This window comes from Pithys albifrons, chromosome 3 (assembly GCF_047495875.1).
Source record: "Pithys albifrons albifrons isolate INPA30051 chromosome 3, PitAlb_v1, whole genome shotgun sequence".
Classification (NCBI taxonomy): domain Eukaryota; kingdom Metazoa; phylum Chordata; class Aves; order Passeriformes; family Thamnophilidae; genus Pithys; species Pithys albifrons.
The window spans coordinates 60,135,120-60,152,417 of NC_092460.1; the positions used below are offsets into that span (position 1 = coordinate 60,135,120).

At 36.1% G+C, this 17,298-nt stretch overlaps 1 protein-coding gene across 2 annotated transcripts in view; it reads right to left on the bottom strand.

Moving 5' to 3' along the window:
- TMTC2 (transmembrane O-mannosyltransferase targeting cadherins 2) overlaps window positions 1-17,298 on the bottom strand; it is a 240,895-nt gene that overhangs the window by 43,558 nt on the left and 180,039 nt on the right. For both annotated transcript variants that reach the window (XM_071552136.1, XM_071552138.1), the window contains one exon: window positions 8,749-8,870. In XM_071552136.1, the coding sequence (XP_071408237.1) occupies window positions 8,749-8,870 (122 nt within the window). The remainder of the gene's footprint in view (window positions 1-8,748; window positions 8,871-17,298) is intronic.

Genomic DNA, 17,298 nt, shown 5'->3' on the forward strand with positions numbered 1-17,298 from the left:
TGAATTACAATGCAAATATCTTACACCATAATTTGCATGTGAAATGCTAATGCAACTGAAATATACAGGACTTGCATTATTAACATCAAAGGTCCAAAATTTATCTCAGTTTCTATACCTTCTGTGCATTAAGGAGATAAATCTTGCCTCTTCATATCATCCTTATTAAAATAAAGTAAAAGTAACTGAGCATAGCAGAAAAGCAATGACTTCTACAGGTTAACATCTGTCCCGGAGAAACACACATATGAGGCAACATTTGTAAGGAGAAGTGAATGAGAAGCAAGCAATATATATTTCACTAGAACAAAAAAAAATAGTTGTGAGAGGGGAGGAGTTTAAAGTCATGCAGAGCTGTTCTTTGTCCAACTAATATCAGTAGGCTCATAAAAGATGCTGTTAAAGTTTTCCTCTCTCATAGCCTTAGATGATCATAGTGAGAAATAATACTGATACTAGTACTGATCCTCAAGCTTTGTCTTTCTAGCATGTTCAGTAATATTATTTCTTTGGTATAATATATTAATCTCAGTGTATGGGTGCATGAATTGGATTATGCTGGAGGAAATTAGGTAATAAATCTGTATCTATCAATTCACAACAATTCACCATATACTAATCTTCACCTTATAATAAATGTGAGGCAGCTTTCTTATTACTGTTCAGTGTGACACATCCACATAACCTTGTCAGTGAGATCATGATTGAAACCCTCCTTCCCAGTCATTTCACTGGGCCAGGGTCCTCACACACACGAGTCTATGCATACTGCTTGTGTAATCCAGTACATGCTTTTGGAAATACACCTTGGTAGGATCAATAAAATGCAACATCTTGTTTTAGTTTAATCCTCTATTTGCACCTTAAGTGGTTCACTTCCATCTTAATATATCACATAAGTCCTTCTTCAACCACATGCAGATTTTTGCTGAGTAAAAATCCATCTACTAGCTTCACTGACATTCAACTGAAGTCTGTATAATTTTTCTATGAGCCAAAGTTAATTTAGAGAGAATAACATAAACCAGGTTCTCGAGTCTACATCTACAGGGATAATTTAAGGCATGATAACCAGAGAACTGAGATTTAGGCAGTGCCCATTGACTTTGGCATGAATCCACTGGAACGTAAGCATTTTTGAATGTGACACTCCTGCTTATACATAGATTCAGAAATTTAAAGCACAGCTCACAATTTTACTGGCTTGTAGAGTGTTTGAAAGACTATTAGGGTAATAGATTCTTCAAGTAGTATGTGTCATATTTTATCAATAATATATTAAAGCTATTGGATGTCCATTTTCTTGCTTTATGTGTCTCCTATCACAAAAAACATTCTTGTTCTATTAAAGCATCCAAAGTAATATAGAAAAGAAATTTAGGCACAGAATTTTTTTTCCCCATTGGGAGTTTGTTTTTTTTCTTCTGGTAGTTCTGTTTGTTTGTGGGGTTACTTTCTTTTTTAATAATGATATATCGATTTTTTAGTCTTTCTTTTGGGGCAACTCATAGTCTAAAAGGAATTTAGATCATTACATCACTGTGGGAACCAAGAAATATTGTGTACAGTCTTAAGTAAACTTTTAAAGAACAGATTTCATTCTACACCTTGTGATTTACCCACTGTCAAGACCCATATTGAAATGTTCACCTTGGTCATTAAGCTTTAGATTATCTTGTATCAAGAATATGTAATAAAATTTTAAGTAAATGTCCATGTTAGTTCCTTTCTTTTCCATTCAATCTTAAACCACGTTTTATATTTTCTGATAAAGTAGTGTATTAATATCTACTCATATTTCACTGGCCAGTCAGTAGAATATAAATTCACTTTCTTCACATACTGTTTTCACTGAATGCTATGAATTTCTTCTAAGCTAAATATGGCCTAGATAATACATTTTCCCTTGATTACTGACAAAATTACTACACACAGAGTAATTATGGGTGACCAGCAGCTATATTCAACCATGTAACAAAACAAAAAGATCTCTCTCTGGTGGGTTGGAACTAGACGATCTTTAGGGTTGCTTCCAATCTAAACCACTCTGTGACTCTTTCATGAAAGCAGTTCATCCTGTGTCAGCAATGTTCTCAATAAAAAGCTTTAAATTTATGTTGAGTAAAGCGAGAAGTTTAGGGCTCCCCCTTTCCTGTCTACAGGAAGTTAGAAACACGATACAGAAGATGAGATCCCTAAAGGAGGTTAGTGAGGGGTTATGTGCCTAAATACCTGCTCCAGATTCATTTATGAACTAGACAGATATGTTATATTTAAATGAAAATACTCTGCTTTACAATTAATACTATTACAACTGGCATGCAGCCAAGCATATGTCCTAAGGGGACTGAAAAGTATATCTATGAATGCAATACTTATGGCATACAGCCAACCTCAGAAGAAATACAAGCTCAAGAGATGTCAGCTATTGAAATTTCTGCAGTTCGGAAATCCTGTCATTCAGCCTGGATGTGTTAAAGATCCAGATACACCAGATAACCAAACCTTAAAAAACTAGGGCCCATAGTTCTGAAGTCAATAGACACGATTTTCCACAATGACAAAGGAAACCTATTCCTCCTACCCCCTAGAACTGAATTGCTTGCAAGCTGGAAACCAAAATGAAAACAACTTCTGGCATATTGCAAATTCACAACTAAATACAAACTTTGTGCTTGGATCAGTTTTAACCCTCCAGAGATTTCAAGTGGCAAGAAAAATCATAGTGTCTGCATAAGCTTCTAAAGACAAACTGAATACAAGAAAAAAAAAGCAGTAGTGGCTATTGCTTGGCTTAGCTCTATTTCTTAGGGAGGGCATTCTCCAGGATTCAATGTCATTTCTATATTGCTATGATGTGAGTTTAACTGAAATATTCAACTTTCATTAAAAAATTCTTCCTAGAAGCAGTACTAACAGCCAAGGGATTTAGTCTCCCAAAATTAAATACCTAAGAGCTTTGCTGATCTAATTAAATTGACCTGTTCAGAAAATGCCTTTTCATAAATTAAAGATTTCTGTATATGAAGGCATTTGTCATTCCCTAAAGTATTACTAAAAACACTTTTGTTTGGTTTAAAGGAATTTATCACTAAAGAAGAGATACACTGTTCTAGAAAACCATACCTAAATTTAACACAAATCATTTCAATAGGTCTGTCTTAAAAACAGTCACAATTCTTTTGACACCATGACTGTTCTCCCTCATTCCTGCTTTCTTCTAAGTTGTGTAAAGTTAGAAACAGGAAAAAAGTAGCAATCAACTAATGACATTAAAAAATGACAATATGACAGAGTTTTCCAACAGAAATGCAAATTTCCTTTCTGTGCTGAAACACTAGCACAGAAAGTAATTACGGCAAATGTTGAATTAGTCTATTCATTGCATTGTCCCCCTTTTCCTCTGCTGTCCCATTTTTTCTGTTCTTCCTACCTTCCATTCATTTCTATGGGTTTTTTTTAATTTATATTTATTTGAGATGACAGTCAAGACCTACACCAAGTATTGATTACAGTAGGGTATTTGACAGCAGCATTTTGAGTCATTTCACAACTAACTAAAAATGGCAGGATTCGTCTCTGGCCTTCTTTCTGTCAGGAACATAAACAAGAAACAACTGCAGGAAAAAATATGGGCACCCACTAAGGAGGAATTATTTTGAAATTTAAGAAAAGTATTAAACTTCACTGTTCATACTGAATGTCCCAATCCTGTTACTTTTATTTTAATCCAAAACACTGTCTGTCTCTATCATGTCTGTGACTGCTTTTTCCCAGTCCCCCTTTGAAGAAAACATTTTAAAATAAAATATTTTAGGGAATCTTCTAGGATGATTATTACTGAATTTAATAGTTTGGAGCTGCAGCACAGAAATTTTACAAGGCAAAGTAAATTTTTCTTACAGCACTTTGAGTGATTTTCCAAGCCAGCAAAAAGTAGCAGATTAACAGCACTGTGTGGTGCCACGTAAAATGCAAGAAAATACTGTGCAATTTTTTCCAGAGAAATAGCAAAGCCTGTAATTCCCAGATACAACACACTAAATGTTACAATATGAGCCTGTCCCTAAGTACTTTAGCAATTACAGGCACTACTGCAACCTATGCAGGGTGGTTTGGGGGTTCAAGTTCACTCAAAACAAATAAAACTTCAAAACATTTATTTATAATTGAAATAAGCCTTCTCAGACTAGTGTGCCACTGTAACAACCATCCACTGACTGATGGCAGAGAGGCCAGACATTAGGAGGGAGGGTTTCTTAGTCTTCTCTTTAAGACTATAAAGTGAGAAGAGGGAAAAAAATTAAAAGCCTTTCTTGCAAATTATTTTTTTAGGATGATAGACAACGCTTACTCTTCTAGAAGAACTGCTCAAATAATGGAAAATAAATTACAGCGCACACTCAACACATCACCTGGCACTGTCATTTTTGACAGACTCATTTTATCTTAAAGCTGGAAGCCCTGCAATTTTAAAGACTTTTTTAAAAAAAATGTTTTTCTTTGTGATATAGGAATAAATTACTTAAGCAAGGGATGAGGCTCAGATGCTGTGGTACCAAATTGCTGTGCTACCAGGAGTTTGGATAGGTTAACTAACACGTCACACTGACAAATGAATTCCACAAGTGATTTAAGCAGCTTAACAAGTTAAAGGTATGAAAAACACATAATGCTAAAGCATTACAGTTCTAAACAGCTACATGTTGTTTCAAAAAAATAAAAGCACAAACTTAAGCCTCAGACAACTGACTATTTTCCAATTATTCTACTAGCTGAGTTACTAATCATGTTTTTCAACCACTAAATTATGCTGTCCTAACATCCTTTCAAGAATATTGTAGCTTACTGAGCTGTAATCTTTAGATATGAACACATAATATGATCCAACACAGGAGTTAGGAATTTCTTGTGACTTATGATAATAGGTAACAAGACTGTAAATTCTTTAGCTATTCCTCTGAAGCTCTTAAGATTGTCTGTTTTTTCCTGCATATACAGCAGTATGCCCAAGTCCACCTGGCATTTCTTGTATCTTTTCCAACCTGAGTGATCCTATAATTCTGTCATGCTGCTTTTATTAAGTCTTAATACTGGCAACAGACTTGAGGAGGCAGAAAAGCTGGGGTTAAATTTAGGCCACTTCATTGGAATTAAAGTCTGGAAGTAAAATATATCTGAATTTGTGAACTTTACAGGTCTGACTTTACTGCTAGGGGGTTTTATACTCGAATTACCTTTGGCTGGAACTTGGGAACTTGCTGAAACTTACCTCCTTTCCTCCCTCACCCCCCAGGTTCACTGACAGAGAAAAATTTTTTATCTATATTAGCACCTACGTCCACCCTTCACTTCATCAACCATCTCACATTTCTCTCCTGGAAAAGAGACACAGAGAAGTGTGATCAACAGTTTCATCTCAGCACCTATATTCAGAAACAGGTTTGTAAAAAGTCTGAATGCTTGGTTCTAAAAGAAGTGGGGAAAGAAGCCTCTCAAATGTCTCTCCAACATCTCTCCTCTAACATCCAAAAACTAACTGCAGTAGGCTTTTCTCTCTCCTAAATTTACAGGCTGTGAGAAAATGATCATGAGCCCAGGTAGCAAACTGTAATAGGAGAATAAATCACAGTGGTACTTCAAGTTGGGCAGGGGCTGAAACAACTATGCCAAAGGCAGCAGCTCTAATGTGAATCCCAAGTCTATGAAGATTTCCAGGAAGCATGTCACTTATAGCAATCATATATGTGTGATGGGAACTAATACTAGGACACTTCAGTGTATCAGAAACTAGACATTCATATAATGTGAATCACTGAGCAGACAGTGAACTGTAAAACTGATCAAGAACAAGTGAACAACATGGAGACAAAAATCCATATTTTACTGCCAAATCTCTTCATCATCTCTTTTCCTGTTGAATGTCTTTTCAGACTTTGTAGCTGAAAGAACTAAAAGAAATAAATGCTAATTTCCAATAGACCAAATATAAAGGAACTTTATTTTTCATGAATGAAATAACCACATGAAAAGTGTTCTGCCACCTCTAATTACTTAAGATTAACATCTTGTCTTGCTATATGTTTATGAAGTCCTACGAGTCAACAGGACATCAGCACCATCTTTTCAGCTTATGCTGCTGTCAGTAGAATGGATATCAATTCTATCTGTACATACTGCCATGAATATGAGAATAAGCAACCATAAAAATAGAAAAAAGTGACAAGAGATGATAGCAAACAAACGTGATGAGAATAGACTACAATTATGGCACAGAGCAAGTATAGGTAAGCAAGTGTGTGTTGAGAAAACAAAGGTATAGTATTTTATTGCCTATCACAGTGAAGTATTCAGTGTTCAAACCTGTGTACATCTCTTCTCCTCCTTCCTAATGAGATACGTCCTTCCACAAACACAGCTCAGATGCTCAAGGCACAATCCACCCCAGACACATCTTGCATTTATATCCCTGGTGGAAAGTAAACAGCTCAATTCTGCTATAAGGATTCATGTACATTTTTAATCACTTCCTTCCAAACAATAACAATAATGTTTAATCCTATACCTCCATTTTCATAATGAGGAGACAAAATAAAATAAATAAAAACTACTACCTCACAGTGTTTACACAGTTCTGGGATTTGGGGATTTTGATATTTTGAAGAAAACTGTGAGACCTTATTTCCCAGAACCACTGCAAGACTTTCCCTAGCAGACCTCGTATTTCACACAATCAGCAGTTCAAAAAATTAACCAGAAAAGTACTGCAATAGGGGAATATGTGAATTAAAAATAAAAAAAAAAAAAAAAACTCACATAAAACCAAAACAACCAGAAAAAAGGCTATTTAGATTTTAAGAAAATTCTTTCCCTCCTGTACTGGTTCTGGCCAGGACAGTGTTAATTTCTGCAGTACCAGTGAGGGGTATGACTAGGACCCAGAGGTTATTCGCTACTCCCTCATGTTATTTTCTGGGGACAGGGAAGGGGTCCTTGCCGGTCACAGAGCATGGCAGAATGGTTGGATATGGTCAGGGGTTTCTGTGTGGTGAACATTCGCATGTGAATCATTCACCTCCGTTGTAGAGTCTGTTATTAATGTTGTTGCTGTTACTGTTCGTTTCTTATCTCATTGCTGTTTCCATTAAATTCTTCTTATCTTAAACCATGATCTTTACCTTTTGTGCCTCCAATTCTGTCCATCCCACTGCAGAGGGGAGGGAGAGGGCAGAGTGAGTGAGTGTCACATGGTTTTTAGTGTTTCAGTGGGAACACTGAATTGGGAAACATTCCTAAACCACAACACTTCCCCACAGCAATTTCAATAAATTAGAACTTTTATGTCAAAGATCTGGTAAGAAGAAACGAATACATCTGACTTTTTCCTATTACCTTTAGGTGCAAGATATAAAGATATCTTCCAGAAAAGCATGGTAAATTAGGAAATTTTTCTGTATCACTTACTCACAGTTCTATTCCAGAGGACAGCAATCAGTGAGTGCATGTATTTGTCAAATCCTAGTGATTTTAACTGTAACAAAATTGTAGAAAAAAAATGCCTTCCCAGAAGCTGGAACTTACAGGCAGTGGCGATATAACACTACCCTCTTGACTTCCACTACAAGCTAAAAAATTCCCATCCAAGTAGCTTTGAATCAAACCCTGTATTTGACATTACATGATAACTGCCCACCTTTTAATTCTTTCTAACTATGTTTTCACCTATTACTCATACAGAAAACTTCTGTTCTAATTTCTCCCCCTTTTTCTAATTCAGATACTTTTAGCAGTAATATACCTGCTGAAATTAACTATGAGTTGTTGTTTTCCAGTGGATATGTTCCCTGTGTAAAAGGACATTTTTGCTTGAAGGCAGCTCATAATCAAGGTCATAGAAAAACCTCATTGCTAGGTGAAAAGTTGAGAAGATATTCAGACTGAAGTACAAGGACTGAGGAGCCATACAGGTGTATCAGTAAAGGATACAAAGCAAATATGAAACTACTAGGGGTGAACAATGAGAGCAAATGCAGAATAGGTAAAAATGAAAGGTAATTTGGTCACAAAAATGGGAATGAGAAAACAAATAAAAAGTAGTCTTAAAACAGAATTTTTTGAGTGAATAAAATAGAAATCCATTTTCATCTTCAAAATGTGTGAAAACCGAGGAGGGACTGGCAATCTGCTATAACTATCATATGGGGCCAATTTAGCTGGAGCTACAAGCCTATCTACATTCAAAAGGCAAGTAGACTTTACAGAAATAAAAGTGTTCAACTCTTCTGACTTTTTTAGCTTGTAGTAGTTGAGTAGCTCTTTTCACATGCACAGAGATACTCCTAAAGAAGTGTTAATTCAAAGCATGAGTCATGTTATTCACAAAATGTAGGTGATACACAGCCACACGCTGCTACAACTGAGTCAAATGCTGAGTATCTTACTGAATTAATATTATTACTTGTGATACATTTTATCAACCAGAGAACTCCTTACTGTGCATTATAAAGTTTCTATGCTATTATAACTTTTCTTCTGCCACAGAGTTGGCAATACTTCAAGAATAGATGCAATGTCTCAGAAAAAAAATCCAAAACCTACAATGTTGTCACAATCCTTAATTTAAAAAATTACTTAAACAGTGTGAAGAAAAGGGTAATAAGAAATTCTCAGGTCAAAGTCTTCTCATCCCTTTACCTAACCTACTCAAGGGCCCTGGGACCAGTTTGCAGGAGCTGCTGATAAACTCACCGTCAGAGCCAGCAGTTTTCCATAGGTGAGATGGGCTGGGATGTGGTCGCTCTTGGATCGCAGTGACTCCACATACCAGTGCTCTGCTTCTGGCAGCCGGCTCATTCTCATATAGGCTTCTCCTACAGGGGAAAACAAACACTGCTGAGAATACTCCACATTTCTCAAGGCTTCCATAATTTATCTCATGTATAATTTTTTCTGTCTTAAATGTGCAGAGATCTTGAAAAAGGTGAGGTGATTTGAATACTTGCAATGACATACACACACACAAAACCCCCAAACCCTAAAGACACTTGAATGAGAAGATTGAATTAAGATCTTATTAGGGCTGAAAGAGCATGGTTGAGATGAAACTCTTGTGGGAACAGAACTGTGAGAGAGAGCTTCAGCTGCTTGGTTTCAGTCAAAAGTCTCAAAGTAACAGAAATTTTATCTCATCTACTGAAAAAAAGCTAATTCTTTTTCATCAGTCTACATTGCAAATCATGGAATAGCTGTGAGGATATAGAAAAAGTTTTCATTTAATCAGAATAAATCAAGGATTAGATTTTGTTTTAAAAACTGGTGAAGTTTAAGAAAACAATCCTGAAACTATACTGGAGGGAGAGACAAGACATTGAAAAACCTAATCTCTGAATGTAGTCATATTAGGTCATCTGTCACAATTTTTTTTTAAATTGGAATATACCTTCCCTTACTTTAAATTTCTATTCTTAAGAACTCACATACAAAATGATTGAAATCGGACATTTTTAAAGCAAAATCCTTTACTGTGAGAGACTGAGGCACGCAATGTTGAAGAACAACAGATGAATAGGAACCAGAAAGCCATATACTGTTATACAGATAATTGCAGTCAAATTTTCTGAGAAAGAGTTTAGCATACACAGCAAGACAATCTCTTTCTTCAAGAAGCAAACAACCAAGGTTCTCAAAGGTTGGAAATAAGCAATATCAAACATGTATGTAATGGTGAAAACCAGAGATTTCAGACTAATACTCTGCATTTACACTGCTCTTTCACAAGGGTTCTAGTATAAATGTGCCCTTACCTAAGCCAAAAACAGACTGAAAATGCCTACTGGAGATACTGGATTTCATCATCTCACCAGCTGATACATTTCAAATAAATGGCTAAGCATCTCCCCAAAATTATGAAGTCACAGTTTATCAAGCACTATTACTGCAGGATCAAGAGAGGACTACAACTGACATCCAAATAAAGGTCAGCTAAGGCTGTCTCCAGGTGAGCCACTGCCTCCAGTTATGCACTACATGGAAATTAGTAAGTGTGAAGGCATCAGATGGACCAATGTCCTTTATTTAACATTGAAGCCAACAACCACCCCCCAAAAAACTCAGAGAGAAAAAGATGATCAAAGAAGTAAAATAAGGAACTCCTACCATAGGAGCTACTATTTCTTAAGTATTTACAGAGGCAATGGAGGATTTTATTGAGGAAAGAAAATTGGACAGGGCCCAGTTAGTTTTGGGGGTTTTTTTGCTATCTTTGCGACCAGAGGATAAGGATCCCAGGCAAAACGTGGCACAGGAGTTAGGGTGAGGTGCATGCAAAATGACCAAGCAGCAGCCCACAGACAAAATGAGAATGATGTAGTTAGAAGTCAGGCTGAGCCAATGCTAAGGAAAGCCATCCTGATTTTTATGAACAAAGAGAGTTTTTTCCAAAAAGCAGTGCAACCCTGTAAATACAGCAGACCAGGATTTCTAACTCAAAGATCTACAGAGCACTCTGCATTCATACACTGGTCTTGGATATATGATTACATACCCAGAAGCAGATGATGTTTCAGTCCCAGTACTCAAGTAATTCCGCTGCTGTTTAGGACCAAACTAAAATAACAATTCCCCCAAAAAAAGCACAGGCTAAATTTAAAAAAAAACAACAATCCAAACAGGTAAGAAATCCCAGAAGAACATGACAAGCCCAAAACCCACGATCACATTCAGCAATATTAACATCACATGCAGTTTCTTCACTAAGTCAGCACTCACAAATAAGTGACATAACATTATACCTTATATGCACAAAACAAAGTCATGAAGTGTTGAAAGGATGGAAGAAGCCATAAGTCAAGCTATATGATCCCCTCACCTCCTCTCCCTAGCTGCATGCTTTATGGTAGAAGGTTTAATTAATCTAATAGCATATCATTTTTCCCACAGGCCACTGCTTCATTTAGCATACACGAAATGAGGAATCCATATTGTCCTCTTCTTTAAGTGGAAAATTCCAGCCCAACCTGTTATAGCTTGGCAAAGTTTCAAGCAATTAACAACAAGATGCTCTAAAATGTAAGCAGCCATAAGAGATGGAGCTATTATCTGCTGGTAGTAAAGGCTGAATGTACTGCCAAATTTCAAATAGATCCAGAGTTCTCATCTATTTTCCATGATAGATTTTGATATAGGAGATTAAAATCTTTGGAGTACTGGCAAATTCAATCTTTAATTGGTTTTAGGAGCTCAACTAATTTGCAAGCTAGCCTTCTTAAACTTCAAGGATATTTCTGAGTGTTGCACCTAGCAACAAAGCTACAACATGTCAATCTAAATGTCAAACTGTAAAGAAAGAACCTGTATTCCTCCAAAACTTTTGCAGGGAATTCTCTAATGCTGAACATTCTTTCCTGAGGATCCTGTTTTCTGTCTATAAGCCCCACATAATCAAGAGGTGCTAGACTGTAAGTAATTAGAACATATCATTATTACAAAAGGAAGTACTGTTAGAGGGTCTGTTATTAATTGCATCTTATAAATGATTTACAGTGATACCCTTATCTAAAAAGAGATCAAAGTAAATTGAAAACTTAAAACAGCTCCTACCACTGCCGTACTCAAAGATGAGAATAAAATCAAGCAATTGCTAACTGAACCATTAATTCAATCAAGTGATTTTATGCATTAGACTGATACAATTCAGTAACAGCTATTCCAGATAAGACAATTTTCCAACAACGTCAACCATGTATGGATTGATTTCTGTCATTGCATTTGTACATCTGAGATTAAAATAGGAATAATATCTATCTGTCATTTACAATCATGTGCTTTTATAAAGTTGCAACACAAATAATTTAGTCATTAAAAAGATGTGCCCATTGTCAAAAAATAGGCAAACGGACTGCACACTTATAAACAGTTTTAATTTAAGATTTATTTAACAATTACTTATTTTTACACAAGCTTTTAAAACTCACGCTAAAAATCGGAAAGATCATACACAGACACTTTATTAATGAAACTTGTCAGATCTATAAAGTTCAACAAAGGTAACAACAACACACAAAGGAATTCATGGCAGTGGAAACCTCAAGACATAAACTGACAGTTATTTCCGTTCCCTAATCTGTATCAACACAAAGACACGTGCAGTGTTGCCTGCACAATGAGTGCTGGTAATAAATTCAGTAGCAACTGGAGTAAAATGGGACAAATCAGTAACTTAAAATTGTTTCCGTTTTTAAGGGGGTAGGTTCAGTTAATATTTTCTGAATTTTATGAACCATTTCTTGTGCAAGAAAAACATTAATACACAGCTGAAACACTATTTAAAAAGTGCATATGAAGTTCATTAGCACTTCTATTAATGCATTCAAAGAAATGAGAAACTGGATACCTTTTAACCAGATTTACACCACTGTAACTAAAATCCTTCTTTGCAAGTGGATTTTAGTTTGCCATAGAGATAGATCACTTGCAAGACTACCATTCACCTACAGTATTTTCCCATATTTCTCCAGAATCTTTGGAATTTAAAAATAGTCCTTCAAAATAAAGAAAACAAAACAAAAATGCACTATAAAATAACAACAACCCAAACTTCCCCACTAAAATTATGCCAGGACATTAATTATAAATAAAATATTGAATTAACATATCATTAACAATAATTAACATCTAAGTAACAATAATTAAAAACCAATAAGAATCATAATAAACATTAAATATTTATATTAAATAATGATGCTAATAAAAGATTTGCTTGCTTGAGCAGGTATTTCCCCTGAAACGCTAACCTTTTACTTGATAATTAAGTGGAATGTCATTTTAAGAAAAAAATTTTAAACAAATAAATAAAAAAATCCACAGGATTTTCTAATACATATCACACATTATTAAAAAGCAAAATTAGGTACCATTAACTTCTCATCTGTTGATTTTGTATTTGCTCTGTTTCAGATTCATGCAGTCACACCACACAAAGGACATGTCCTGACAGGGAGCATGCTGGACTTTCTGCTGAGCAAGTATAACGGAACTATGGATGCTATCACTGTGCCTTCACAGATGTAAGGTATCCATATTTTTGGATTAAGAAAATACATCCCTCCAGTGGTCCTCCTTTTAGGACCCCAAAAGACAACTGAAAAATTATCTCCATAAAGGAGACAATGCAGGATAATTGTGCTTTGCATCATCCTTCTATATATTAATTAATCTAACCCTCAAATTATCAAATTTCTGGGTAGTAAAAATGTAATATAGACAATATAAAATTTGGCATGAACAACAGATCAGATGTCAAAGCACAAACCCCTTTGAAAGGAGAAATCTCTAATATATAATTCAGTCGGGATTTAAATTTCATTTCTCCATCTTTTTTTGAATTAGGAATATGAAAAATTTGCCTTAGAAAATGATGGAGAGGTCTGCATCCCTGTGTGCCAAAATACCACAAGGAATTTGTGTCTTTGATAATGCAACCGTGAAGATTTCTTGTACAAATCAAGGCTGCAGATGTGCTTACCATAAATGCACCTCCCTAGATATATGACTTCCTTCTTTTTTCCCTTCAGCACCAGTGCATAAAACAACATAATAAATCTGGAAGCCCAGTTTGATGTTATACTATACTGATGTTTAAGATATACTGTAAGAGATTAACAGTTTGGGTTATAAATATGCAGTGCATGCACACCTTCTCTGAAACAGCTGAAGCATGTGAACATAATGAGCACCAAGTGCTGCACAGACTAAGCATATTCTGCTTGGGTGTTTTTTTCTCTTACAGAACAATCTCCTTGAAGATTTCAAGGAATGTACTGTATTTTAAGAGGCCTTTTGATGGATGGGAGTCAATCCACATCTATTCTGGCTGAACAAACCCTTATAGGCCTCATTTAGCCAAAGTAAAGCTTTATCTCATTTAATTAGACTACTAAGCTACTTTTGACAGAAAATACCTAAAGTAGAAAACAGACATAAATGAAGGGCAAAATAAAATTGGATGCAGCATAGAACAGCATGGACTTTGCACAGCTGTTTCCTGTTGTACAAAGGTTTCCAGTGAAAGAAGTATATTGACAAAAATAGAGGCATTCAGTTCACATGAGATAGATAATTTCATTTTAATGCCCATATAGGTTTCTTTAAAATACTATAAATAGAAGCACTTTCCATTACAATCAGGTAGCCCATTCCAATGTTTGACAACCCTTTTAGTAAAGAATTTCTTCCTGATGTCCAGCTTGAACCTTCCCTGGCACTGCTTGAAGCTATTTCCTCTTGCCCTTTCACTTGTTGCCTGGGAGAAGAGGTCAATTCACATCTGGCTACAACCTCCTTTCAGGCAGTAGTAGAAAGCAACAAGGTCTCCCCTGAACCTCCTCCTCTCCAGGCTAAACAACCCCAGCTGACTCAGCCACTCCTCACTCTTTAGGCCCTTCACAAGCTTTGCTGCCCTTCTCTGGACATGCTCCAGCACCTCAGTGTCTGGCCTCTAGTGACTGGCCACTAACTGGATGCAGCACTTAGCTTTGGACAGCAGATATAAACTACCACAGTTTGCAAAGTCTCAGAGAGGGAAGGGATAGAGTATCAGGATGGGGACAGGAAGGGGAAGAGAAGCTGCACAGCATTTTGTTCCCATCAACATTGGAACAAACTCCATTCTTATTTCCATGGAACACATAATAAAATAAACTTATGAAAGAAAAAGAAATTCACTTTTCCCAACGAAACTAGTTTTCAATGAAAAAAAATGTTAATGTACACTTAGTAAGAAATTACCAGTAAAACTTCAAGAGATGCATAGGAAGCGCACCATTGACTGGAGCTTATTTCACGGATTAATCATCTTTGGATCTTAAAAATTAAGTATTGTACAGCACAAACAGTAAAGCTATACCAGCATAAAGGTTTCTTGGAGTTCTAAACAATTTTTTAATAATTCAGTAAGAAAGCATTTAATGGGAGCAAGGGGTTAATGGGATAAAAGCCTTAACAATATTAACAGGTTTGTAGAAACAGCCATGTCCACCCAAAAGCATAATCAAATAAAGTGATAGTTATGTTACAATCATCAACACAAAGTCTCTCTGCATGCTACGCCTTTGTACTTATGATATGACCCTCTGCACCAGATACAAAATCTGGCTCCCCTTTTGTGGTCTGTATACTTCTGTATGATTTGGTTTCTGTCCATGTGCAATGCAGAAGATTAACAAAGAGAAATCTAAACTTTAATTTGAGCATCATGAACTATATTGACTCCTGGAATGTTAGCTTCTTTTGTAACTTGCATTTCTCATAAAAAATGTTTGTAAGGCTTTGCATTAAATGCATTTGAAAATAGACACTCAGATGTTAGTTGGCAAGGGCAGATGAAATGCAGTCAACACATTTGTCTTCATGACAGCATCCTGCCAACCTAAATCTGGTCGATGCACCCCAATATCTTTCTTGTTACTGTTTGGTATTAAAATAAAGCCTCCATGGTCCACCTCACACCACTTAACTGTCAGGAGTTTGAATTACTGTAGCAGGTGGGCTAGTGTGGTTTTAAAAGCAATGTAATACAATAAACTGTACAATATCAGATTTCAAGGAACGCAAAAGACATCTAGAGCATAGGCTGATCCTTAAGCAATCCTAATATTGGCATTAAAGCATTCAAGTTCCCATTGGGACCATTTTATCTTTTGACCTCAGGCTTTAATTGAAACTTTTAACAAAATATATTACCTATTTAATATAGCTGAGCTGGACTCTGGGCTTTGTAGTGCAAGTTGCCATGCCAAGCAAATTAATCTGGGTAACCTTAGCATGTACTTTTTAATTTACATCAAAGAAATATGACACAGAGAAAATAAATATCAAGCCAACATTATACAGCTTGTTGAATAACTATTTTGATTCTAGTTTTAGAGTTTCAATTTTTGGCTGCTCTAGGTTCTTTAAAAAAAAAAAAAAGAGGCTTTATTTCTTGGTACAAAGCCAGAGAAACATATGGTTTCCTTAGCTGAGTTGTTGCACACCTGGCAAAATAAATCACAGCAACAGGAGACCAAAATCTTCCCTGCAACTTTTCATATGCACAAACACAGAACATCTGATGCTGGTACTCCAGCCCTGTCTTTTGTACCATGAATAAAATGCAAAGTCAAATGGATAATGTGCTTCTTTTTCCCTTTAAGAGGCAAGTTACTTAACGTTTTAAAGGATGAGAGTGTGTCAGGCAGACTGACACACCAGAGGAATGAGTCACTGGGCTTGTCAGAGCAAAAGGCCAATAGAAGCAAGCACGGGAAAAGAAGTGTAACACAAACAGGGAAAGCAGGTGGTGTAAAGGCTTAGCACTGCTGCAGTGTTAACGCTACCACACTCAAGAGTGCTGGAGTTCAAACCTAATTCAGTTTAAACAGTTCATCTCCTGTTTATTCTTTTTCAAGTAGGTCTTGTACATCACACAAGGGAAAAAACCTTCAAAATTCGTCAATTAATGATTGAATAATTACTAAAAATTAGAGGGAGCATGTTTTCTTATATGCCGCAATATGTGTGCCATTCAACCAAGCAGAGAGATTGCCAGAGAACTCAGAATACATTAACCACACTAACAACCACAGCATATAATACTCAAACTAAATATTCTTGTATTTCATGATAAGCTGTGAAGACTTTTTCCACATGTGGGGAACTGGGGAAGGACTACTTCCTTCTGCTACTTCCCGAGCAGATGCCTAGCACTCCCCCAGTTTCTCCTCCTTCTCCATGGCTCATTTCTCCCCAGCAATGAGCAAACAGTGAGTGGTCACAGCTCAGTCAGGTTTATACAGTCACAAGTGCACAAGACACCACTGTCCTACTTCAGTTCCTCTACTCTCCTTTTCAAAGGCAGACAAGTTTATGTAATGCTATTTATCAAAAAAGTGTTACAGTGAACATGTTTATAATTTTATCTTCAACATCAAAACAGAAATAAACAAATCCAGTCAGTCTTCTGATAATGACACAGCATGAGCTGCAAAGTGGATTCACTCTTGATAATGGATGCAGTTGCCTTGTTCTTCTGTCATACCCAATCTAAAAAAATGACTGAATAGGTATTTAGGATTTATCTCGCCCAACTTGAGCTATTAAGTCTAAGCTAGTCATTTCAGCTCCTTTTAGAGAAGTATGCTTGTAGGGGATTATTTATATAATCTAAAATAGATGTCTAAGTCAGACAGGATTCATTAGTCCCCAGAGGTATGGTTTTCTTTCCAAACTACAAAGAAGCATAGCTACCTAACTCTGTCTTGT